Genomic DNA, 25,531 nt, shown 5'->3' with positions numbered 1-25,531 from the left:
TAAATGTCCACACGATGTGACCAATCATACCGTCCATCCATCAGCCCATTATGAGTTATCACGTGCGTTACTATGCATACCCGTCACCGCGTACGAAATTCCATGACCCCTCACGTTCCTAAACCCCCTCCATCCGTTCCCTGTCCCTCCATTCTCGGTCCCCTTGCAGTCCCAACCATTTTCTTATCACTGTAGCGGCTGCAATGATGGGCAGGCCACGATAAATTGCACTTGCACTTGTTCAATTCCCGTCCAGACCAACCCGAAACCTCCAACCATTTGCCGGTGCTCACTATCACCCTTAAGGTGTGCTGTGACTGTTTTCCATTCCATTCCATCCATTCATCGTACTTCCACCGTCATTGATGCCCGCCGGTACAGGCCTCCCCCCCGGGGGGTGGAACGTGACGAGTGGCGCCGTTTTGATGCTTAATTTATGCGGTATGTGACATTTCCACTTAGTGTCCATTTCGTTGCGAACGCAGAGCTGTTTAGCTGCCGGCTGCTGTGGCCTTTTCATCTCGCGCGTAGAGGAATGGCCACGATGGATTGGGGGTTGCGTTTGATTATATACTTCATTTGCTCCCCTACCGCTCCAAACTTTTTGATACGACACAACGACGACCTTGGGATTGGCTAATCATTTTATGATGAAATTTTAATTGTAATGAATGTGAGTTTTTAGTAGCTGTGATTATATTGGGAGATAACGATAAAGAGATATTGCTAATTTTTGATGGAATTTCTTCGAATCCACTGTGGATAGAAACATAACCGTGCAAATAGACATGTAGCGATTTTTCTCAGTGAAACATTTCGCAATGCTATTCGATGAAATGCGATGATAAGTTCATATATAAAAAACGGCTTGTCGTTTAACAAATAAAAAATCTGTGTAGGTTGTGTTTAAAAATAATTTTTTTTGTAAGTTGTAGGTTATATGTATTCAACAATGAGAAGAATGAGGACACGCATTTGGGCAAGACAGAGCCGACTGATGCTTTCGATTTTGCCTGAGGAGCCGGCTTGTAAAACAATGTAATGATTTGACAGCCTCAGTAGGCGCTCAATTGTCTCGAAATGAGATGTGTGTTTTTTTGTTGCAAGATTGAGCTTCTTTGCAAAATTTTGCTCGCTGCATGTCTATATGCATGGTCAGACCAATTAAATGCAGAGAAGAACTCTGTGACTTGAAAGAATAAACGAAATTGCACCAGCATTTCCGAATGTATAGTACGAGGAGAGCATCCACGAAAGACGTAGCACCTTGTACAGCAATTTTTTTCGAAAATCGCCGAAAGGTATGCAATGTTTAAACATACCAGTTTAAATACCAATTTAAACATACCAGTTTAAACATTGCATACCTTTCGGCGGTTTTCGAGCAAAATTGCTGTACTAGGTGGCACCGTTTCCGTGGATACTCTCCTGTTACTATACATTCGGAAACTGGTAGTTTTCGAAGCAATTTTTTTCGACCAACGGGAAAGTTAGTGTTTAAACATTGCATACCTTTTGGCGGTTTTCGAGCAAAATTGCTGTACTAGGTGGCACCGCTTCCGTGGATACTCTCCTGGTACTATACATTCGGAAACTGGTAGTTTTCGAAGCAATTTTTTTCGACCAACGGGAAAGTTAGTGTTTAAACATTGCATACCTTTTGGCGGTTTTCGAGCAAAATTGCTGTACTAGGTGGTACCTCTTCCGTGGATCCTCTCCTGGTACAAAGGAAGTTTGACATATTTCCTGCAACATTTCTGCCGGAAGAATTGAAATACCCAATTTTATGGGATAAAAAGCTCAAATTTTAAAAGGATACAGCTACAATTTCTCTTGCAACAATAACATGAACAGGAAAAGTAAATTACACTCTAAAAAATCCCAATCAATGGACCATTATAAGCTATTTTTATCGTATCCGTGGTATTCGATTATCCGGCAACCGAGTCGAGTCCCGATGGGCACGGGTAATCGGTGCTCCACTGCATCATCTTGTGACTCCAACCGGTGTCGATTAGGAAAGGTCATCATATTAATTAATAATCGCGCGATAAACCCTAAAGTTCCTATCAATCAATTTACTCCCCTCAAGGCCAGCATACCATCTTGCGCACGTTGCGCAATAGACTCCATCCATCTAAGCGACAAAATTGTGACTTATTGCGGCCACCTTAAGTGAGCAAAAAGCGTATAAAAAACACATCATCCCATACAGATCTCGCGTGTATGACGGTATGGTGACGATAAAGGAAGGGAGCAATTTGTAATTTATTATCGAGCTTCACGCTGATGTTTGGCATCAGTATTAACAAGAAAACGCGCGAGAGCGCACTGTGGAGCGTCCGGTTTGTAGTTCAAGGTGTAAGTAGTGCGCACCTCCCCGCCCCGAAGGATGCTGCGACGCAATTTCAACGAGGAGGTGCCCACCCGCTCGATGGCACCCACCCGGCTCGCGCACGCAAAACAAATAATAAACGAACGGTTAATCAAACGGTTTGTTGAACCGAACGGTTCTGGTTCCGAAACCGGCTCGAGCTCGTTCGATCTCCCAGCCGGCAGCCGGCAGTCCGGGCCCGATCCCAATCTCATGCTCCAATATCACAGCGAAAGGAGTCTCATCGGTCGTCTCATATCGGCACACCACATGTGTGTTTTTTGTTTTTAAAGTCACCCGTTTAAAGGGCCTGCAAATTCCTTGCACCCCAGGCTGACGTAATATGGCGTGGCGTGTGCAAACACGAAATTAATTGAAGCAAATTAATGTTTGCCGGTGGTGACCGGTCGGGCTTTTTGTCACCGACTGTTGACTGTAACAGCTCCCGGTCCGGCGACTATCGATGTTGGGTCATTGAGAAAATTGGTGCACCAAGTTTGCTGTGTGTGTGTGCAAGGGTTGTGTGTATATACATACAAGGATTATGGCGGCATGTTTGATAAAGAGAATGTTTCCATATTTGTTTTGACTAAGCGTGCTTCCGACGAAAAAAAAACAACCCTGAAGCCATTTTCTCATAGTAGCTTTTGTTGCCTTAATTAGCGTAAAAAAAAATCGTTTACTTTTGAAGCCATAAATCAGCGACAAATATTGGAGCTTGCAAAATATTGTTGTTTGCCAAAGTTGTGTACGAAATGTTGCTTTCAACATGATCTTGTCTACTAGATAGGTGTCTTTGGCTACAATGTTGTACGTTGGACTCTTGGGAAGCTCGAGTTATTTTATGCGATCTAGCCAACTATTCTTCGCAACTTCTGATAACGTTTTATGGTACGCTTTTGTTCTCTTGCGGCTTTTAATCCACTCCAATCCATCCGCGTTTATGGCACTGTTCCGGGATGATGCGTCTAAAATAGGAAAATACCTGAGGAGAACGCTCTTTATTGGATCTCAAAATACGAAATCTTAAAGCTCCGACCCGAGCTCCGACACCTGTCCTGTCACCGTACCGTACCGAGAGTGAACAGGCACGGTAGCTGTTAGCTGTATCTGCCAAGATCTAGAATCGATCAATCATTTGTAGCTCTTATCGGTTACGAACCTTCCGTATTCCCTCTGTTTTCCCTCAACCGTTCACCATGACCGAGAGTCATTCGATATCGGTCCGATAACCGGTTCGTAGCGCTGGACGGTCGCGAAAGGGCCGATTTGATTTCCAACAGGAGCTTTATCACTCGCACATGTTTGCTGCCTTTCGTCGGAGAGGTTGTTTTTAGCTAGAAAAAGGGCATTGAGCCCCGAACGAAAGTATCGATATCTTCGGCACCACCAGAATGTTAGAGTCACGTGCCACGGGTGTCATACAGCACGATAACATTAGGACAGAGGGGACGGTGTTTTAGATATGTTTCGCTTCTTGTTCAACACAACGGAAGAGTTGTTTTGTTTCTAATCAATCGTGTCGTTATTATCAATCGGGTATTGAGTTTAAAAAACTAAAACAACCACCTTATGATCCTCAAACATGTTCATGTCGTTGCACACTATCTAAAGTAATAACATTCATCCTCCTGGGCTGGGAAAACATTCCTTTTCCACTGTTTTCCGTCGTTCTCCAGCGGTTAAGAACAGATAAAGCGACCGGTAATTTAATTTATTTCGTAATCCTCCCAGCACCGCACAGCAAAGTGTATCGCAAATATCAACAAATTGATTACGACCTCGACCTGCGTGGGACTCGTGTGCAACAGCATGGAGGCACTTGATTTTCCACTAACGCTTGTCTATCGTGTTGTGCCACCGCGGACCACTGCGAGTTGAATTTTACGCTCAACAAAACGAACCGAGGTGTCTGTCCCAGAAGTACTTTAAACCTGGTGGTGAATAAACAGTAAATACCAGAAGCACGTTTTACGTTCGATTGGTTGCGTTATCTTCCGGTTTGCTCCGCCAACGTCCCCGGTTCGGTCGCACATCATAATGTTCGATTGTCGTTCGGATGAGGCGCACCATTGTTGTGTTTATTTGTTCAAAAGAGAGAAAAAAAAACATCCGTACGAACTCACCACGCAAAGAATGGACCTGCGACGGTGAGACGACGATAAATGAAATCAATCATACTTCAATTGATACGGTTCGATGTGTTATTGTGTGTTGCAGCGGACGATCTCGATCTCGGACGATTGTATTGACTAGAATTCCGTTCGTTCTTCACACTTATTCACTCGCCCGTTTGACTGTTGCTACACCGGCGGGCTGAGTTTAAATTACCTGACTGACTTCATCATAGATTGGGGTTTTTATCTTCCAAACCGGAAGACAAGATCTATGCTCTCAAGGACAGAGGAGTATTTGGGTATTTTTTCCGGCAGGAAATAAATCACCCCATTAGGCACTAATCCTGCGCGTGGATTAGTTTGGAGGGATGTTTGGCGTGAATGATAGTGGAAAACAAAACTGAAGCTATCAAAATAAATTCACGTGTTGGTAGGTGATTGGTGTCGCTATCTTAATTCACTTAGCGATAACGACATCTGTTTACTGTTTCTGCTTACCGTGGATTCAATTCCTTGTTTTGCGCTTCAAGAAATTATTTATTGAAATTCCCTAATGAGACGTTCCTTTTTCGGTAAAAATTAAATTAAACTCCACAACTTCGCCTACCAATTAGGGCCATCCTGTTGATTCACGGCCTATTTCTGAGGAGCCGTAAAAAGAACGGTTTCTTTATCGAACCGAGCCGAGAGATATGTTTCTGGGCAGATAATCAAACTTGCGACTAAATTGTTGCTCCGTATGTGTACAACGAGCTGATTGCGAACTGGCGTTCCGGTGGAAGGTGATCGGGTGAGCCAAGCACCCCGAATACACACGCGGTGGTGTGCCCGACAGCTTGCGTAATGCGTAAGAAGCGTGGCGCGGACGCTAGGTACCGCTCCTATCAGCCGACAAAGATCAGTTCCCGAGCGTGGTCGGGCGATGTGCAAAAGTTACCCGTGCGAGCAGAGCGTACGGTCAGTAGCAGCAACGTGCTGGCACGAGATCGTACTGTTTTTCGTGGTTGTGCGCGCGCCGATTCCATTCTGGAGAGGTGGCTGTTTATTGGTGACTAGTGTGATTCGTTTTTTTTACCAAGAATAAGCAAGAAGAAGTGTTTTTAGTGTTTTTTTTCATTGTAATTTATTAAACGTTTATCATTACTTTCCAGATTAATCGACTGATTCGTTAGCAAAGTGACAGTGACAGCACATAAGTGAACAATTTCTGTGGAGTGTGTGGTGTGTTTGGTGAATTAAAGTTAGTAGGAGTTGCAATAGTTCTTCCTGGTGAAACAGAAATTCAGTGTAACTGTGACGCGTAACGCATCACCATGAGCCGCCGGGACAATAATGTGCGGAAATTGTCCTTCCTAGGATTTCACACCAAGGAGGTAAGTGCTTTACTATCAGCTTCCCTACTGAATTCCCACGGCTGATAATAGAAACTGGAACTACTTTCTTTTTTTGTTGGAAAGCAATTTCACCTGTTGCCATGTGCTGATGTAACTTTCACCGATCCGACCATGGGGAGGTTGGTCAACTAAACTGTCTGATAATACACCATTGGTGACAGGGTTTGCCAAAAAGCTGCAGTCGCTTATCGAAAGCTTGTAGAAGCGATAAAAGAATTCGCAAAAAAAACAACTGTACTGCTCACCAGTACCATTTGATAAGAAATGCGGAATGGTTTTCATTTAAATGCAACTGCAAAAGAGGTCTAACAACCTTAACCAGGCAATGGAATATTGTCTCACTATTGTGCGCAAATGAATTATGAAGCTAGCGTAGCAACATTTAAGATCCCACTTAACCTTCATTCTTTTTAAGAAATGCGTTACTAGTTAAGTGACACCATGGCGTAGGTGCGTTATCTGCGTTAGCTTCTTCATTTAGCTCGCGCATGTTTCACTCCGGCAGCTGAATTATCATGCCTGGTTTGTCAGCAATTTTGACAATCGGAAGGTGCAATAAACCACGCACTCCCATCGGTGTAATGCTGTAAGGGGAGTAAAAACTAGATACGATTATGTATCTCACAGCAGTATAACGCTACTGATAAGAAAGAAGCCATTTTCGTTAGAAGTTAGTGCAGCGAAAAGAGTTTAGCTTGATCGATTGTGGCTTGGTAGTCAGCTAGGACGTGTTTCTTCTGAACCGGATTATTCTAGTACATGAGATATAAATTCGCCGGTGGCACATTGAAGCGAAGAGATAAAGAACTCTTGCCTTTTGGAGCTTTTGGAATTTATCTAAGCCGCTTTGTTGCTGTGCCAACATCTGTTTGCTGTTGTTGCGATAAGCAATTACCTTACCAAGCATTGACAACACACAAAAACGACTTTTTTTAAGCCATCTTTATTTGCCAAATCGATTGCCTTAAATTTGGCCATTTAGAAGAGCTAAAACACTACGTCCTCGTTCCCCGGTTTAGCTTTATCGAGGTCGTTTCCTCTCGGTTGTTGATCCTCTTAGCACGGGTATCCTCGGCTTGATCGGTTTCACTGCACGATGCAGCGCCCTCTACCGTCAAACGATGGAAGCGATCTGTTGCATTTGTATTGACCGAATACTACTCCACAGTTGTAGAGCAAGGTGTCTTGCAGGATTTTAACATCACTAACCATGTGCAATAAATTTGTTTGAATTCATTTAATCATATTCGACTGACGCGATTGAACGCAAAAGCAATCAACCCGACTTATCTTAATAACCAATTAAATCATTTAATAGCGACCCAATCAAACAGCCGACAAATGATTAGATGTGATTTACAAACACTTTCAAAATTAATCAACCGTTTCTGCCGGTTTGAATCCCAATTGATAAGGTGCTCCTGCTCACGGGTGAACTTTGAGCACCACACAAATCAGCCATCATGTATATGCCGCTTAGAATACATTAGTGGCGAAGCGAAGGGAAATTGTAGCGTAACTTTACACCACCGCGTACGTATGCGTACCGTTCCAGTGGCGTGGAATGCACATATATCGATTGATTTTTACTGTATGTGCCCCGTTTTGCCGGCATACGTCAGGTGCCGGTGACGCGGAAATCGATCTACGTAGCGTAAACTGCACAACCGCGACCTGATGCTCGTCCGACGGGTCCGTTGCCTTCTGCGGGTGGAGGCGGGTTAGGTTTGCCTTCCGTGACTTACGCGTGATGTGTCGCCCCAGTGCACGACGGTTGCAAACCAATATCTACAGGGTGGTTCAGTTTCGTACACAATAACTTTACTTCAAAAAGGCTACCACATCTTCTGAATAGTGATGAATGTTTACAAGAGGCACAACATTATTTTATGATATATTCATGAATATTTGGTTTTGGGTTATTTAAGATCCACACATACACACACTACGTTGTCTCATAAGGTGAGTCAACTAATTTAAGCAACCTAGGTACATCGTCTATCACCATCCTTGGTAGTTTGTTGCTTTTTACACCATACACCTACACGTAACGAGACAACGGACGCTCCCACGTGCTGTTGCGTGTCTTTGTGGCCACAGTTGGAGCGCTTTTGTTGGGTTTGCAACGACCATTATCGTAGTGCCGGACCGGACCTAGTGGCTTCTTTTGCCGGCGTCCGTCGCCAGTCAGTACTCAGCCGATTCCGGGCGGAAAACATGTCCACCGATAAGTGTAATTGAATACGCGTGCTACTGCAAGTGCAATGATGCGTTTAGTGAAGCAGCGGAGATGTAAAAAATATAAAACTAAACCCGTGAAGCATTTTGTGTGAATGTATAAGTGTGAGATTGTTTGAAATACGCCTGCAAAAATGAGTAAAATTATTCCAATTTTAAAGTTCAAAGCAAGAGGATTTCTGGTATGTAGCAGTTAGAGAATAAAAACTTTACAGTTTTTTTTTATTTATTTTTAAATATTCAAAAAAATACTATAATATAAATTATGGTTAGTTAATTTATACACATCACGATAAAACACTAGGCGTCTCCATCCATCAAACTTTATTGTGACTTCAAAGAATATTTTCTTTCGTTTTGTTTTTTTTTTGACTGTGAGAGTTCTATTTAAAAATCATAAGACACATAGAAGACCGGTTGTCGCATACCCGTAGTTAAGGTATGTGGCACTGATAACCGTTTTTGCACTTGACCTTGAACATAAGCTATCGATCCATTCCGGTGCATCCAAAACACCTGGCACCGGCCCCGGCCCTGAATCCCCCTTTTCGATGGGGTTAGTTTGTTGTGTAGAGTCGTTATGGCGCATCAAAAATGCATTCTTTTTCTCCGGTTTCGTACGGGTACGGTGTCTTTAAAAAGTCAAACAGTTTCGGTTAGAGCTAGCATGAGAGACAACAAAACATGGAACTTGTATCGTTTAATTGTTTAACGGTGAGCGGAACATTGTATGCGTGCGTAAAGCACGCCCTAGGCGAAGTGATGTGTTGAACGTCCTTGAAGTTTCAACTGATGAAGATGTTAATTCATTGAAAAGAACGTTACGGTTCGATGCTATTTACACCATAAAAAACAAAACAAAACTTTCCACTCTTATCAAGATAACAGTCAGTTTTAGCAACTGCCAATATTTGCCCACCCAAAAATAGAACTGTTCTCTTCCAGCACAAACACCCAACACCAAGTGGCGGAGTTTCATAATTGATGGCACTCGACGGTCTGCGGGATCGAAAAGAGGGATCGCTTTTGTGTGATGCGCTGAACAAACACGCTCCGCTTTCGTACCTTGGTGCTAACCGAAACGTCACCGCTACTAAACGATCAATGCTAAACAAACGATTGTGTTGTGTTGTGTGTGTGTGGTCGTTGTTTTCTCGTTACCTTTTTGGTCGAACTTTAGCACCTTCCACAATATGGCCAAAAAGGTGTATAAATGGCTTTGCGGAACCGGCGAAAAACGTTGCACAATTAGCGAAATTAACATTTCGTGATGCAGCCGATCACGGTGGTCACGTGTATTTCGGCACAGATCATCGCGACGATCATTATTCAAGCCACGACGCCCTATCGAACAGTTCAGTTTCGCGGCTGATGTGAGCCAGATCGGCCAGATCACTGAACTACCGGAGCAGCTTTCTAAGAGTGTTGGGCTTTCCCCCCTCGTTGGAGAAGTTTAGTGAAACGGTGAAGTGATATCAGTGCATAATGAACCGTTTGCTTGCGATTGCTGCCGTCGATGGCACATTCCGGAGGCGTTTATCGTGGAATGGACGGGATAAATATAGTATGATTGTAAGTTATTTCAAACAAACAATGCTTTAAGTTCCACAACACACCGGTGTGGCTGTTTTCGATCGTTGCTCTCTCGGTTCACGTTCCATTTACGCGGCTACCCAGGTGCATCCAATTATGGTGTCCACCTTTTTCTCCTGCACCAAGCTATGCATCTGTGCTGGTAAATCTCATTTATGCCGCAGTTATTACCGAACTACATGCGCTACAGTGCCAGTGACATCTAACCAAAAACCATTAGCACCCGGCTTGCTCCAACGGCAGTGCTTTATGTTTGTGTCGTTCGCTTTGCGGCTCGGTTTTCATCGGTCCAGACCATCGTTGACCTAGACCTGGCATCCGTCGAATGAAATGTGCCAAACTGGGTGCCGGTGACATTGTGGCGAACGGTTTCACCGGTTTACGACCGGCCAACGCAACATACGGTCGGGCGAAATGAAATCTAACTCATCGCATCAGACCTTGAGAACGGTGAAGAAGCGACCACAATGCAGACGGTCTCGGTCCGGAGATCTATTCTAGCAGAGTGCCGTTGGCTATGATTGATGGATTGTTTCAATAAGTGAAGCGCACACGGTGACGGAGAGTAATGCTTCTGTAGCGTTCCGTGTACGCTTTGTGTCCAGTAATGGAAGTTGCTTGTACCGCCACAACAATGCAAAGGATATATGAATAAATCAAGTGGAGAGTATAAGAGATCCGATGAGATGATGGAAACACTCAAATGAAGACATATTGCTATCGGTAGTGGGTGTATACTTATTTATTTATTTAGTTGACGAAAAAATCTCTCACTAATATTATTTAATATGTTTTCGAACAAGTTTCGAGAAGGAATTATTTAAAGCAGTTGATACAAAAATACATTCGAGAGGTCCAAAAATGATCCAAAAGAAGAGTCAACGGCAAGGTCAGACGATAAAGCAGTAATCAGAGCACAACAAAACTGATAATACAATCAGCGCAGTCAATAACAAAAGAACAGTAATGAAAACACGAACTCATCCACACGGGAAAACAGCACCAAAAAAAAAGAAACCACAAATGGAAAAAAGGTTCATAAAAAAAAAAAAACACCCAATATCAGCTGTGCGACGGTCCCGTATGTGAAGAGCTTTTGCCGCCTGCTGAGAGCCAAGCTGAGCGAGCGAGCTGCAAACTAATTGCAGAAGAAAAAAAAATCAACAACCTGACCCACCCGTTTCTGCCCGCAGTGAGCAATCGAGCACGAACCGAACTCACGACCGTACTCTCACTTTCACCCTTTTTTTTCACCTCCCAGCAATGGCAATGGAGCAGCATGGTACTGCCTTCCTTGACCATCACCACTGGTTGTGCTATTGCCCCAGATAGCGCGCGCGTGTGTGTGTCTCTCTTTGTGGGGTAAAACGTTTCTCCCTTTCCCAGAGAAATTACGGTACGCGATGGGGTAGATAAACATTGAACTTTGGTGAGTGCCCGTGATACAAAAAAAAAGCACGCGAACCTCAAGAGGATGGCAGGCGAGATGGATTATATTGGCAAATGTTTCCAAACGTTACGCGTTCCACGTTCGTGACATTGGTGATTGAGTTGGGCCGAGTGGGTTGGGAATATTCTAAAACATTGCTCTCGGGGTTTGTGCAAGCGCTTGCTCATGCCGTTGCTCTCACGCAAGCGGCTGAGCCCTTGCTCGGTGTAGTGAGCTTTATCTCACGGGTAAGATTCACTTTCTTTGGTGCGGCTAGTTAGGGTAGGTAAGTTCTCTCAGGGAAACTATATGTTTGACGGTGAACTTATCTAAAGGGAGTGTTTTTTTATTTATTTCAAGGAATTTTTGAATAATTTATTCATCAAGCTCTCGATGAAATATTGCACCTCGCTGTTAACCAGCAACTCTTGCTCGTTCTCTATCTCTCTTTTTCTCTCGATTTCGAACGAATATCCTCGTGGTTCGGTCGAGTGTTTTCCTCTCGCCGCGGGCTAGATAAAGGCACTCGTTTGTGCCGTGCGTGGCGCTCCTCGTACATGGAGCATCACCACGCGGACAACCACCGGGTCGTCCGGTGTCACGGCCAGTGTGGCGGTAAAGTTGACAAAACAGTAGCGCCCACTCTCACGCCTACCGCAACCACCATCGCGAGAGCGCCGGGGAAGAGCGCACTCGAGGAAATCTGGAGAGTTTCCCTGATAAATAGATTTCCTCCGAAAACGCGAAGATGTGGGTCGCACTGTATGGGCCGCGAGCTCAGATGTGGCTGGAACCTTGACGGGAAAACATCTGCACCGCTCGCGCTGGTACGCCCTGGCACGCTGAGGCTATACTTTTTTTTCCTTTTTTTTCTCTTCGCCTAGTTCAAGCAGGTGCTCTACAAAAGGTGTGATTGTGAAAAATGTGTGACGAGAAATTATCGTGTTTTTAGACATAATTTGCACGCGATATACAACACGAAGTTCAGTGATTTGTGCGATGAGAAAGAACGATTGTCACTTGTGTTGCGTGTGTGACATCTCACTTACCTACAAATCATCTACTTACGTCTTTGTACACACTTAAAGAAACAAAATGAGACGCGTACGTACGAGTGGAAGGTGTATGCCGCACCAAAAAATCCCACTCCATTACAAACAAAATCGATGGAACATTGTTTCCTTTTTCGGCCATTCCCACACAGTTTAAAGTCCGAGCAATCCTTTTTGCTTACCTGCTGATGTCCTCGAGTGCCCCCTTACGGTGACGTTAGTGTGTTTCGTGATGATATTGGTGACCGAACAAACAAACAAAAAAAAACTTAGACCCAAAATTGAAAACTGCACGTGAGCGGAATAGAGGAAGCTCCGAAATGCAAAAAAAGGCAGAGTGAAAGAGCTGCAATCACTCCAGAACACGAGCGTGATGCGTAACAAACAAAATATTTGCAAACAGTTCTATTTTCGATTGGCCACACTAGCGGGAGCGGTACTTGATGAGCTGCAAATTTGTGATTTATTCGTGACCTACGCGAAAGTAATCCCGCACGATCGATCGTCATTTGACGGCGGGTTGAAATTCTCACCCGGCCTACTTAAATTGCCGCAGCGAAAAGCGATCGTTTCTGGGAGAGATCTTTTACTCCAACCTGATGTTTCTTTCTTTCCGTTCCCTTTGAAGAATCGATTCGAATACAGTTTATTGCGCGCAAGATTGCGAATTCGTGCAATCGTTAGATTATTTATTGTTTTGTTTATGCAATCGCGTACCGTTCGTGTGTGTGTGTGTGTGCCGTACCGAGACGTCTTCACGCGGATCGTGCAAATGGGATTTTAAGAGCCGTCAGCCAACGCTTCTTAATCACCAAAACAAACCCCACTGCCCAGGTCAAAGGGTCATCGAGCATGGGGATTTTGGGTCGGCAGCATTTGGCAAGGCCGGTGGCAAAGGGTCAAGGGCACGGGCTGGCAAATTTATGTTCATGTTTATGCAAATGGTTGTTTTGCCCCGAACACGGGCCTGGATGGTTGGTTCAAGTTTACGAACTTTACGAGGCTAAAAAAAAGGCGAATCAAAATCGCAGAACCTCGCGTGTCTGCTGGCCATGTCGGGCGGACCGTAACATGTTTTTTTGTTTAAGTTTTGCTTGCTTGATGTTGGAATTGGTTTTGAGATTGAGCCACGTGAGATTTGTTTGAGGCAAACTTAAATTAAAAATTGAGCTCGCTTTATTATAACTTTACCCTTGAAACTGTGGTTTTTATTTAAAAAACCCCCCGGCCAATCCACCATAAATTTGATTAATCCTTTTCCGACCGAATGTCGCCAGTGCTCGGTTGTCTACACGTTTACATTCCTTGTATCTTCCTTCGACATCGATCGAGCACTGGAGACAACTTTATCATGTAACATTTGTCGTCCATGTTAAGGTTGCAAAAGTAGCAAAACTATCTCATCACGTCCCTCACATCCCGCCCATTGTTTAACTAATCGACGAATGGAAGGTTTTACCATATTGCAAACACACACTCATCGTCATGGTGTAAAGGATGGCCTCGTGGGGCAGCATAGAAGGACTTCATTATAATAAAATAAATATGCTAATGAGACGCGTCGCGACCGTTGGCTCGTTGCTGTTTTATGAAGCGCTCGACAAATTTGCGCGATCGTATCGATTCACTGACGCAGGTCGATTTGCTTCGCTCTCTCGTTTCGCGTTTACGTCTCATTAACCGTTTTGTTTCTTCCACTGTTGGGTGCGTTTAATAGTGTTCCAGTTTTTTCTACTTTTTACTCCCTTCCGAAGGTTTTCCGGTTAAGTGCTTATCCTTTTTCCAAAATAGTGCGTAAAAATGCGTCGCAGAAAAAAATAAACACAACGGGTGTGCCGGTTTTTTTTTTGCTGGTGGTGAACAATTGTTTCCCAGTCTTCTGACAACTGTTCTGGAGTGTGCGACTTACCTACGCGGCCCGTCAGACAGTCTGTGCGGCCCTTCAACCGATCAAGCATCGAACGAACAATTAGCGGTGGTGAAATCACGGCGGGAACAATTTAATCCCGACCACTTGGGCTACTGTTTCTGTCGTGGACTGGTAGAAATTTTGCCTCACTGTACTGATAGTGTTGTGCGTATCATATTGATAAAGCAATTAGAAGTGTTGTGCTTGCGTTTGTCGAGTAAGTATCCACTTCAGTTGAGCAGTGCAATATAGAAAATCGACACCCTTATAGAGGTTGTATGGAACATCGTTAAGTGTAGTGGTGAGTAATAGAAGACTCTTCAAGGTTTCTTTTATGGGTGTTTCCAAACAAATTAACCGGATATTTATTGAGATTTATTTACTGAAGTTTATTGAGAGACTTTATTAACTTGTTTTTATACATGTTTTGTCATCTTTTCTTCGTTGGAATCGTTATTTCTATACGATATTCATTTTATTTTACAATTTTAATGAACGTTTGTTCACTTTCTATTGCTTCCTTCTTAGGAATTTCAAACCAAATATATTATTAGAAACTCATTATGTCACATTTCGGAAAAAAAATCTGTCAAGTACCGGGCGCCTCCATTCTGAACCATCACAAAAGTACACCGATTTTTGCCAATTAAACGCACTTCATTTGGCTTAAAATTCCGGCCTTACTTTTATCACACCGTGGCAGCCTTGTGCCACTCGATGGGAAAATATATTTTTAGATGGCTTCACACCGTTCACCGCTCACGGCACAATGATGCGGAGGTCACAATGGATGTTGCCGTGGCGCTCTAGGCAGCTCTTCAAACCGGTTAGCACCTTTACCGTGCCACGCGCGATCCACCGACAAAGCGAAACCGTTGAGTTCGTTTGATGAAACATTTTCAATTCGCCCACCCGGTTCGATTTGTGTACCGTTAATCGAATGCCTTATTTACGCGCGTAACTGAAATAGAAGCACGCCGAGGCACGAAATTTAATTCCGCTTTCCGTGTTCGAGATGACGTTAGTTACCTTTGATGCGGTGCGTTAGTTTTGTTGCTACCTACACGGGCACATACCGTAGGTGAAATTGGGGGGAATATTTCACTACGGAACACTTGATGCGCACTAGTGGCGAGTGGCTATTGGACTGATTCGACTGAATGAAAGCAGAGGATTTTTTTGGCAGGTGTGGCTTAACGGGTCACCTTTAAAAGAAAAGAAAAGAAAAAAGAAAATTCCCAAGAAATTCCTAAAAATCAAGAAAAATTCTTTAGCGCAACAATACTTCAAGCGGGATCGTCATTTCTTAGTGAAGATTAATGATAAACAAAACGCAACAAAATCGATAAAACACTCGATTCGACTTGTAGACCGTTAGAACACTCCCTCGCTAGTACAGTAACGCCGTGTACTCAAGCGATTGAATGTCACTGTCACGGTCCCGGTCGCCGTTTTGGCAGCGAGTACGAACGCTAGTTTAATGGTTTATTTTTAAACCATGCAACTCCTGTGCCGAAATCCGTCCGTTATGGGCAATGCGGGCGTATGAAATCGTTTGTCGCTAAAAAGAAACCTCCCCTCTCCCGTCACGAAACGGTGTTTGGTGCGCTGTCGGAGTTTTCGTCGTGTTCCAAATAATGACTGGATGATGACGTTCGATAAAACAAGATCGCGTGACTTGGGGCAACTACGCTTTAACGCGCGACGGTCGCTGATTGTTGCCGTGCTTGTTGTTACCGTACGCTAAACTTTCCCGTCTAATCGTACCTCCCGGGTATTAGACGTTTGCTGCAAGATTATTTCCGGCCCAACATGATAAAGTGGGCAACAAGTTGTGGCGTTGGACATTTTTTGTTCTTTTTTAAATGTCACCGTTAGATTTTTTTTGATTCTAATAAAATACATCCATCCTTTACAGACCAGCAACGATGACCCGAACGAGGTGCATCTGGATGATGAAATTGAGCGCGTCTTCGGTACGACAGCCGAGAAGGAACGTTTCGAACTGAACCGCCTGCAGGACGAAGTCATCCTGGACAACTCGCCGCTCAAATACGACGAAGCGCAACGCGTTCCGGACGGCGCGGACCGCCAAATGCATCAGGACACCACCTCGAGTGCGAGCAACACTAGCAACAACCACAGCAACAACAAACCGAACAACACCAGCAATGAGGGCCGCAAACCGGTATCCTCGCCGCCGACCACCACCCCGACCAGCCCGATCTCGTTCTCGTCCAAGAGCGAGACGACGGACACGAAACCGTCGACGGCCAACAACACCACGCTAGCGGACAACACGTCGAACGACTTTAGCGAAACCGTACACGATGAGCCGGTGGTCGATCAGGGCACGGTACAGGGTGAACAGTGGGTAAGTAGCAGGGTGCTTCGGGTATGAGCAACATTCCAGCACTGCTTTCGATGTTTCTTTTTTGTTCGTTCCCTCCCCCGCCAGGATACGAACGCCAGGAGAAATGTGCACTTTGACAAGGACAACAAGGGCGCACAGATCGAGGGCCTACCGATAGAGGACAGCAACGAGGAGCGCCGTCGACGCACGGAGTAAGTACCGCAAGAGCGCATGTTTGGAGGTGTATCATCGGGCAGCTAATTCTAAAGAATGCTGTCATGAAATGGGATCGTCCATTCGTTCCCTTCCCCGTATCGGGTTCCGGGGGGCTGTAAGAAAAGCGCTTCCATTCCAGCAAGTGTGCCAATGATGTTTCCACAATAGGGCACTCAAGATAACCTTTTGAGCACCCTTTGCGTATTGTGAAACATTCTTCTTTTTTTAGTGAAGATGAAGCCTTAATGGGTGCACACTCTCCATACAGCCATGTTAAAGCCTTACGCTTCAGTCTAACGAACAGCAATAATTTATACAAACATTCATCAAAAAATTAAACAAAAAACAAACTCACACTCGTTTTATACCATTTCGTCCCATCGTCGTCAATCGTAAAGGAAATTTCTACAAAGCAAACCCGTCCGTAGTAAAAGGTTAGTGAAGGAGCCTCTTGATATGGAGTTAATGTTCCTTCATTGCTTTTCTTACATTATTAAAATGTTTGCATGCTTTTCTGTTCAGTATTTTTTAGCCTTGATTTGAACATTACAGATGTTTTGCGATGATTTGCTATTTTAAAAGTTATAAAACTGCTTTTTGATATTAAATTATTGTAAAGGATTCGCTTTGAATTATATTATAAACTCCAACGCTTCATATCGTCACCCTGCAGCATGAGCAAACCCGTTTTCCGTTGATTGTCGCTCAATATCCGGCTACTCGGATGCGACCGCAGGAAATGAACCGAGAGCTATTTGTCGTCGATTTTAAGCCAATAACACAGAACTATTCGCTGATTCCCCGTCTTATCTTCCTTCCTACGTGCGATAGACGCCATCATCCGCACAAATCGCGGAAGTTCTCGCTGCAGGAGTACCATCCGGAATGGCGGCGGCAGAGCGGTACCGAGGGTGGCCCGACCGGGCGTCGCATCTCGGTACAGCCGGAAGATGCCACCCTGCAGGAGGCGGACATCGACGAGCTGACGTCGCATCGGTCGGACGATCCGCGGGCGCTGCGGCGCCACAAGGTGAGCGCCCAGTCCGGTTCGTCCATGGTGAACATCAATCGCAAGGAGGCACCGCAGCTGCATCACCTGCTGCCGACCGGCAAGTACAAGAAGATGTACGACCACAGCCCGCACGAGGTGTTCGTGCAGCTGGACGAGCTGACGGGCAGTGGCGAGGAGCGGGAATGGAAGGAGACGGCCCGCTGGATCAAGTACGAGGAGGACGTCGAGGAGGGCGCCGATCGGTGGGGCCGTCCGCACGTTGCCTCTCTGTCGTTCCACTCGCTGCTGAATCTGCGCCGCTGTCTCGAGACGGGTGTCGTGCTGATGGATCTGGAGGAGAAAGACCTGCCCTCGGTTGCTTACAGGGTTGTGGAGCAGGTAAGTGCCGGTGGGTTGCAGGGTGGGCTTTCCATGGAGCCTCACCAGTCAACATCCTAACAGCCCTGCTCGCCCTTCTAGATGGTCATCGACGAGCTGATCCATGAGGACGATAAGGCGGTCATCATGCGGGCACTGCTGCTGCGCCATCGACACGTCAACGAAAGCTCGCACGGTGGGTTCTCGTTCGCTCCCAAGCGGAAGTACAGCAGCTACACGAGTCTTCAGGTGAGTGGTCCTTATCAACGGTTGCACGTGACGGTGCGGGACGACGGGAATTCGGGAACTCTTCAAAACACACCCTGTACACACTCCACACTATCCTCATTGAACGATTTCCCATTTGCGACACGGTAGCGTTATTATTACACCCCACTCTCATCACTAATTAACTTCCGGTAGCTTCATAACCTCATCCCGCCCGGGTCGGGTCGTCCGGGGACCGGGTCGGAAATTTAAGGACAGCTAGCAGAACAAATTATTTATTCAAAAGCAACCACCCCCGATGATGATTGAGGTTGCGGTCGTCCTTGAGAGTTTATGTCCAGCAAGGACACCTTAACGCGATTAGGTTGATTGGAATCGTTTCGTAGTTGAACTGGAAACTGGTTAGCTAGTTTTGTTAAGAAATGTCCTTTCTTTTCCCCACCCTGTACCCGGCGGAGTGCATTGACCCGCACGGCTCATTCCACCACCTTCGCACTCATCACGAATTATGATTATCGGTTTTTTCGTTACTCGATCTTTTTTATTTACTTTTAGAACCTAGCATTTCGTATATATGATCGTAGCATGGAACACTTGGTATTTTTCGACCACACTGACACTAACACAAACACTAGCCAATTGGTAATCAATCGAGCGGTCACCCAACAAACCCCTCTACAGGGGTGTAGGGTCTCCGTTGCACTCTCTTTATCTCGCTGTAAATATTACACGTCCCGTCATTAACATCATCGAGGCTCATCCAGGTGTACCCAACCCCCTTTCTGGATGAAAATGTTGATGTTGTGTGGAGCATTGCGGTGCAGGAAAAGCGGCCAATTTTCACCCATCACTCAACCCCCAAGCTTGCTAACCCTTAAATGTTTGAATGGTTAAGTGGAGTTAATTGGTAGTAGAATTATTACGAGGAGTTTCTTCACTTGAATTGAGTGGTATTATTCAGGTGATAGTGCTGTAGTAGATTAATTTATTATTACATTCTTATAATTTATTATTTAAATACGATTGATGGAAAGTTACACCACTGTCTCGGCTCATGGAAGGGTTAGCAAATGGCCGGTATGATGTGTGAATGGCCGTTTCGATGGTGCGCTTGGCTTTGTGTGAATGCGAGAATGTCCTCACCGTTGTGCCTTTGAACATAAGGTGGCCTGCTACCTGAATTGCTGATGTGTGTGTGTCCGTGTCTCCGTGTGTGTGTGTGTGTGTATATATGAGTATCATATTGATTGGTTTTTTGTCGTCATGTCAAGTGGGAAAGCAATCAACAAAATTCGTGTACAAAAATATCATTTCTTGCTCAGCTCCATCCCGTCGTGTAGTTCCGTACCATCTGCCATTTATCGCATCAAACAGCAATACACGCACGCAACAAAGAAAGACTATCAAATCCACACCTGGGGAATGGGGTGTCCACAATCAGAAAAGACCCCCGTGTGTTTCGCAGTAGAGCAGAACCGATTTAGATATTCATCGGGTTCGATCCACAAAAAAACTTGCGTCGCTCGCTTTCAACCGTTGTGTTTTGTTTCGATTTCGTTTCCTACTACCTCAAATAATCCACATCCATCCAAAAATTCGTCCGCTGGCCTGTTGCCTGTCTGTCACACCGTGTATTCCATCGATCCCGATCCAGTCGCTGTCGATGCGCCCCGAGGACGGTGCCAATGGTGAGGTGATCGTAGGCGTTAGGCGATTGAATTCCTTCGTAAGCCCTACCCAAAGCTACACGCTCAGTCCGCCCTCGCTGCACCCGGGCTCGGTGTACGGGCAGAGCCCGAACCTTTCCTCCCGCAACCAGCTGCCGCCCAACCAGCAGCACCCGAACCCCCAGAAGGATCGGCACCAGCGGCACGGAGCGAACCATGGCCGGTGCAGGCGGTCCGGGAGCCAGGACAGCAGCAGTACGGCAACGGCGGCGGCAGCGTCCTCCGCGGTGGCAGCCGCATCCGCCGCAGCAGCACCGGTGACCCTAACCACGGTCACCAGTGCCGTTGGTATGCGACGAAATAACTCACCTTTATCGCTGACAGTTGTAAATCAATTAATATATCGAACTGATTTAAGCAACAAACTCCCACCGGCAGTGTACTTCCTTTGCTCCAAAGACCCACCTGTCACACACTGTTCTTTCTTTATCACTCTGTTTTTCTCTCTCTATCTTATGGAAATGTTCCACCGCTTTTCCTTTGCTTTCCTCGCAAACACTCTCGCACACTAGCTTGGATTGTAGTTTGCATACGTTACGGTTGTTTGTGAGGAAAGGTGGACACTACAAACTATTTCGTTTTATATTCTTTTATTATCCTAGTTGCCTTTCTTTTTCCTGCTCCTGATTTGCGTTTGAAGCATTAGTTGGCAGAGTTACTGTTCCCGTGTCTTGTTATTAGTGATTGTTTTGTTCGATTTTACTAGCTCTTAGGTTAATACTGACGTAGTATATCTTTTTTATTAGTTTTATATGTTTTTTATTCGTTATTTTAAATTTTTTAGTAATAATTTATAAGTTTTAGTTGTTTTTAAATTGTTTTAAAAATATACTTTACGTTTTAGATAGACTTCTAAACCTTAGGGTAGTTAATCTTCTTTATTAGTTGTTTTAATGATTTTAATCATGTATTTAAGTTACTGCAAAAGAAACTGTACAAATAATCACCATTTTCATCAACTGTAACAATGTCTAGTATGTTTTCTAACCATCACCTTATATTGTTGGCTTGTATTGTTTGCATGTATAGACTGTGCTTTACGTTTCATTGTTTGTTTATGGCTTTGATATATTATTAATCGCTTCTATTGTTAATGCTACCGTAAGATATCCCTTTGTCCTGTTGATGCTTTTAGTCGTTTCTTGCAATGAACTTTAAAACTTTCTTGTTTTCTAGTACAATTCTATGTGTAAACGTTTGTCTCCTACATTTACTTACTTGAGTTTTCTTGCTCTGCATTTTTCACACACCATAACCGACCGTAGAGTGTTGATGATAAGAAACCACGGATTGTTCCGGCGACCGAAATCAACGGGCACCACGGTGGGCATGGTGAGACGAGGATCAACATCAGCGAGGAAACGTACACCTCCTCGCAGGAAGACATCAAGATGCGCACGCAGAAGGAATCGATCCTGAAGCGCATTCCCGAGGGTGCCGAAGCGACGACCGTGCTCGTCGGTGCGGTTGACTTTCTCGAGCAGCCGACGATCGCGTTCGTGCGCCTGGCGGAGGGCATACCGATGCCGAGCATTACGGAGGTTCCGATCCCGGTGCGCTTCCTGTTCATCCTGCTCGGCCCGCAAAAGACCGAGCTGGACTATCACGAGGTGGGTCGGTCGATCGCAACGCTCATGTCGAACGAGCATTTCCACGACATTGCCTACAAAGCGGACGACCGGCGTGAACTGCTGTCCGCGATCAACGAGTTCCTGGACGATTCGATCGTGCTGCCGCCGGGCAAATGGGAACGCCAGGCGTTGCTGCCGTTCGAGGAGCTGAAGGCCAAAAGTGATATGATCCGGCTGCGCAAGAAAAAAGCACTGGACGAGAAGATCAAGAGCAAACAACCGCAGCTGCTGACGAGCGAGGAGGAGAAGAAGCTGCTGGCATCGAGCGGTGGTGACGGTGGCGGGAAGAAACCCCCGAAGCATCCGCTCGAGAAGACCAACCGGTTCTGGGGTGGTTTGATCAACGACATTAAGCGTCGCTACCCGATGTACAAGAGCGACATCATGGATGGGCTCAACACGGAGACACTGGCCGCGACCATCTTCATGTACTTTGCGGCCCTCTCAACAGCCATCACGTTCGGCGGGCTGTCCTCCGACAAGACGCACAACCTGATTGGCATCTCGGAAACGCTCGTCTCGGCTTCGATGGTGGGGCTCGTGTTTCATCTGCTCGCCGGCCAACCGTTGGTCATCATCGGCACGACCGGGCCGCTGCTGCTGTTCGACGAGGCATTGAATCAGTTCTGTCACTCGAACAACTTCAGCTTCCTGACGGTGCGTGTGTACGTCGGGTGCTGGCTGGCAGTGATCGCGCTGGTTGTCTCCGCCTTTGAAGGCAGCGTGTATGTGCGACTGTTCACACGCTTCACGCAGGAAATCTTCTCCGCACTCATCACGCTAATCTACATCGTCGAAACCGTGATGAAATTGATATCCGTGTACGCACGACATCCACTGCTGGCTGAGTATCTCTACAAGAACGTCACCGAACCGCAACCACTACCGATGCCGTATCTGGAGGAGGGCAACAGTACGACTGCGGCCGGTTTGCTTGCCGAGAGTCTCACGACGGTGGTGAACGGAACGCTGGGAATTCCTATCGATTCGGATAATCTGCTCATTCCGGAGGACAATGTTGGGCCACGGAACCGACCCAACACCGCACTCTTCTGTACCATCCTTACGCTGGGTACGTTCTCCTTGGCCTACTACCTGAAGCTGTTCCGCAACTCGCACTTCCTCGGACGTAACGCGCGCCGTGCGCTCGGTGACTTCGGTGTACCGATCTCCATCGCTCTGTTTGTGCTGATCGACTACATGATCCCGGAGGTGTACACGGAAAAGCTGAGCGTACCGGAGGGACTTTCGCCGAGCGATAAAACCCGCCGTGGATGGATCATTCCGCTCGGTGGCGTTCCCGGATGGTTACCGTTCGTGGCGGGAATTCCTGCCCTGCTGGTGTACATTCTCATCTTCATGGAGACGCACATTTCCGAGCTGATCGTGGACAAACCGGAGCGAGGTTTGAAGAAGGGTTCCGGTTTGCATATGGACATCGTGTTGCTGTGCTTCCTCAACACGGTCTGCGGGTTCTTCGGTATGCCGTGGCACTGTGCTGCTACGGTACGCTCGGTGACGCACGTGTCGGCCGTCACTATTATGTCGAGGTAGGCGAAACACAGTGTCAAACTTCAAAGTATCTACAGACGAATCTAATTTGAAACCCTTTCCACAGAACACATGCTCCAGGAGACTCACCGCACATTACGGACGTGAAGGAGCAAAGAATTTCGGGCTTTTTCGTGTCGCTCATGGTGGGTCTGTCAGTGACGATGGCACCGATCTTGCGCTTGATCCCGATGTCAGTGCTGTTCGGTGTGTTCTTGTACATGGGCATAGCTTCCATGAGTGGAGTCCAGTTCTTTGAACGGTGAGTGTGAAGATGATCATGTGGAAGCATTGAGGACCAACTTCAACTCGCTGCTCCAATGTATTCTCTTTACAGATTGCGGCTGTACCTGATGCCGGTAAAGCATCATCCACAAGTGCCATTTGTGCGGCGAGTACCGACATGGAAGATGCATCTGTTTACCTTCGTGCAGATACTGGCACTGGCCATGCTGTGGGCCGTCAAATCGTCACCCTTTTCACTGGCATTCCCCTTCTTCCTGATCATGATGGTACCGATACGGAAGCAGTTGGAAAGTGTCTTTTCTCCGCTCGAGCTCCGTGCGGTAAGTGATTCATGAGAACAGTTGATCAACAAAACGATTCACTGGAGGTGGTGTTAATGGTCTTTCTTCTTTTGCTCACAACTCACAGCTTGACGGCAGTCAACCGAACGAAGGTGCAGAGGATGAACCCGATTTCTACGAACAGGCTCCCATTCCTGCTTAATCGAGAGTCCAGAGCTAAACTGTTTTGATGCTGTTGTTTACTTGAAAAAGTTGACGATCGTTCAATGGCGATAAAGACTTAATTTTATTGATGTCATGCTTTTAATTACTACGTCTACTGGTCCATCATGCATCGAGCAGACCACAGAAGACCTTAAGCAAACAAACTAACATATATTTATTACAATGATAACTACCAGCACCAGCAGCATGGCAATGGAATGCCTCGTTCCGACACCGAATCACAACTATTGACAACAGTTTCCACGTCAAAGTATATATATTTCCACACTTTTACGTAACGAAATTATTAGAAGTAACGTAGGAAAATCGATTAAACGGCATCAATCAAAAAGAAACACTATCCTTTGTTCCGTCTTCCCGATTGAAGAACGGATACAGAGGATCCTGACGACCGATCGGTCAAAAAACAAAACGGTGGAAACTGAGTGAGTGTGTGCGTATGCGTGTCTACAACAGTCTGTGATCAGTATTACTTACAGGAAGTGAAGGAACTTGCATGGAACCATGTGGGCGGTCGAAGGTTTAGCGAAGGAAGGCGCACAGCAAAAAATAGTAGAATTACAAATCGAACCTAAAAAAAAACACTAGCTCCGGGTTTTTTCGGTTGCTGTCTCACCACCTTTGCTCCTTTGGAATTCACATCACTTAATGGAACGCAAGAGCTCAGTATCAGGGATACAGAAGGAACATTGTGACAGGATATCTATTACAGCTCAAACGAGACGGATGAAGTTGTGTATTTTTGTGACTATTTAATGCTGCAATTGTTTCTATCCACCGCGATGCGATGTGGCGTGTGTAGGTGTAAGGGAACGAGATTTGTTGTTGTAGTGTTTGTAGTGGCCAAGCCAACCAGCAGAACAGTACCGATCGGTGTGTAGTGAGTGTAGGCGAGAACATGAGTAGTAGCACGGGACCGCCGTAGCGATGGATTTGTTTCGTTTATGTTTCTTGTTGATGAACAGATTATATTTTCCACAGAGATATATACATATATTCACATTTTGCTTCGCTCGAAAGACAGTTAGAACGGCCAAACAGGGCCAAATGCCTCAAGGAGGGTTACTTAAAGCTAATGGACCACTGCGCCGGTTGGGTGTGCATCGCACATTTCCTGCCGGCCATCCAAACACGTGCAGTGGCCGCAGGGAGAGGGAACACGTTTATGAAGGAGAATTTTATCTTGCTTCAATATTTTTTAGATAGTCTGTAACTACTAGAGAGAGAGAGATAAAGAGAGAGGTCCTTTAAGGAGGGCCAGTAGCCGAGGACATTGCACAGTGCGTGCGTGTCGTAGAAAGCTCTTGGCATTACTTACACTAGATTAGTGCATGTAGACGGTACGAATTGAAATTAATTCTTCAATTTCTCGCGTCATCTTGAGGACATTATTAGCCTTCTGATAGCGTGTTAGCGAAACCGAACCAACCGGTACAAACAATAAAAACTAATTCATATTTCATCACCGATCGGCGACTTTGCTTTGCAACGCGATCCGAAACACGAACTACAATGTATTGCACATGTAAAATAATACACCATTGTGTAGATGGAAAAGAAATTTGAAAATATTCTAAACAATTCGATATCGAATGGCC

At 45.6% G+C, this 25,531-nt stretch overlaps 1 protein-coding gene across 3 annotated transcripts; it reads left to right on the top strand.

Moving 5' to 3' along the window:
- Window positions 1-5,804: 5,804 nt before the first annotated feature.
- On the top strand, window positions 5,805-25,402 carry LOC128300439 (anion exchange protein 2). Of its 3 annotated transcripts, none has more exons than XM_053036493.1 (11): window positions 5,805-5,864; window positions 16,025-16,480; window positions 16,565-16,671; window positions 17,507-18,065; window positions 18,147-18,293; window positions 19,927-20,194; window positions 20,249-20,332; window positions 21,263-23,180; window positions 23,249-23,443; window positions 23,519-23,747; window positions 23,836-25,402. In XM_053036493.1, the coding sequence occupies exons 1-11, from the start codon at window positions 5,805-5,807 to the stop codon at window positions 23,908-23,910; spliced, it is 4,098 nt and encodes a 1,365-aa protein (XP_052892453.1). In that variant the 3' UTR covers window positions 23,911-25,402. The 3 variants fall into 3 exon arrangements, with proteins under 3 accessions (XP_052892453.1, XP_052892454.1, XP_052892452.1); XM_053036492.1 differs by lacking the exon at window positions 5,805-5,864 and adding exons at window positions 9,609-9,695; window positions 17,074-17,109 and having other exon boundaries at window positions 19,927-20,325; window positions 21,265-23,180; XM_053036494.1 differs by lacking the exons at window positions 19,927-20,194; window positions 20,249-20,332 and having other exon boundaries at window positions 21,265-23,180.
- Window positions 25,403-25,531: the final 129 nt, after the last annotated feature.

This window comes from Anopheles moucheti, chromosome 3 (assembly GCF_943734755.1).
Source record: "Anopheles moucheti chromosome 3, idAnoMoucSN_F20_07, whole genome shotgun sequence".
Classification (NCBI taxonomy): Eukaryota; Metazoa; Arthropoda; class Insecta; order Diptera; family Culicidae; genus Anopheles; species Anopheles moucheti.
The sequence above is the reverse complement of the archived record's forward strand: the minus strand, read 5'-3'. Positions and strand labels throughout refer to the sequence as shown.

Bases quoted from the DNA above. Each gene is read 5' to 3' on its own strand.
- LOC128300439 (XM_053036492.1), top strand. From the start codon at position 9,609: ATGAACCGTTTGCTTGCGATTGCTGCCGTCGATGGCACATTCCGGAGG. The intron at 9,696-16,024 runs GTAAGTTATTTC...CATCCTTTACAG, and splicing joins GGGATAAATATAGTATGATT to ACCAGCAACGATGACCCGAA. The intron at 23,748-23,835 runs GTAAGTGATTCA...CACAACTCACAG, and splicing joins CTCCGCTCGAGCTCCGTGCG to CTTGACGGCAGTCAACCGAA.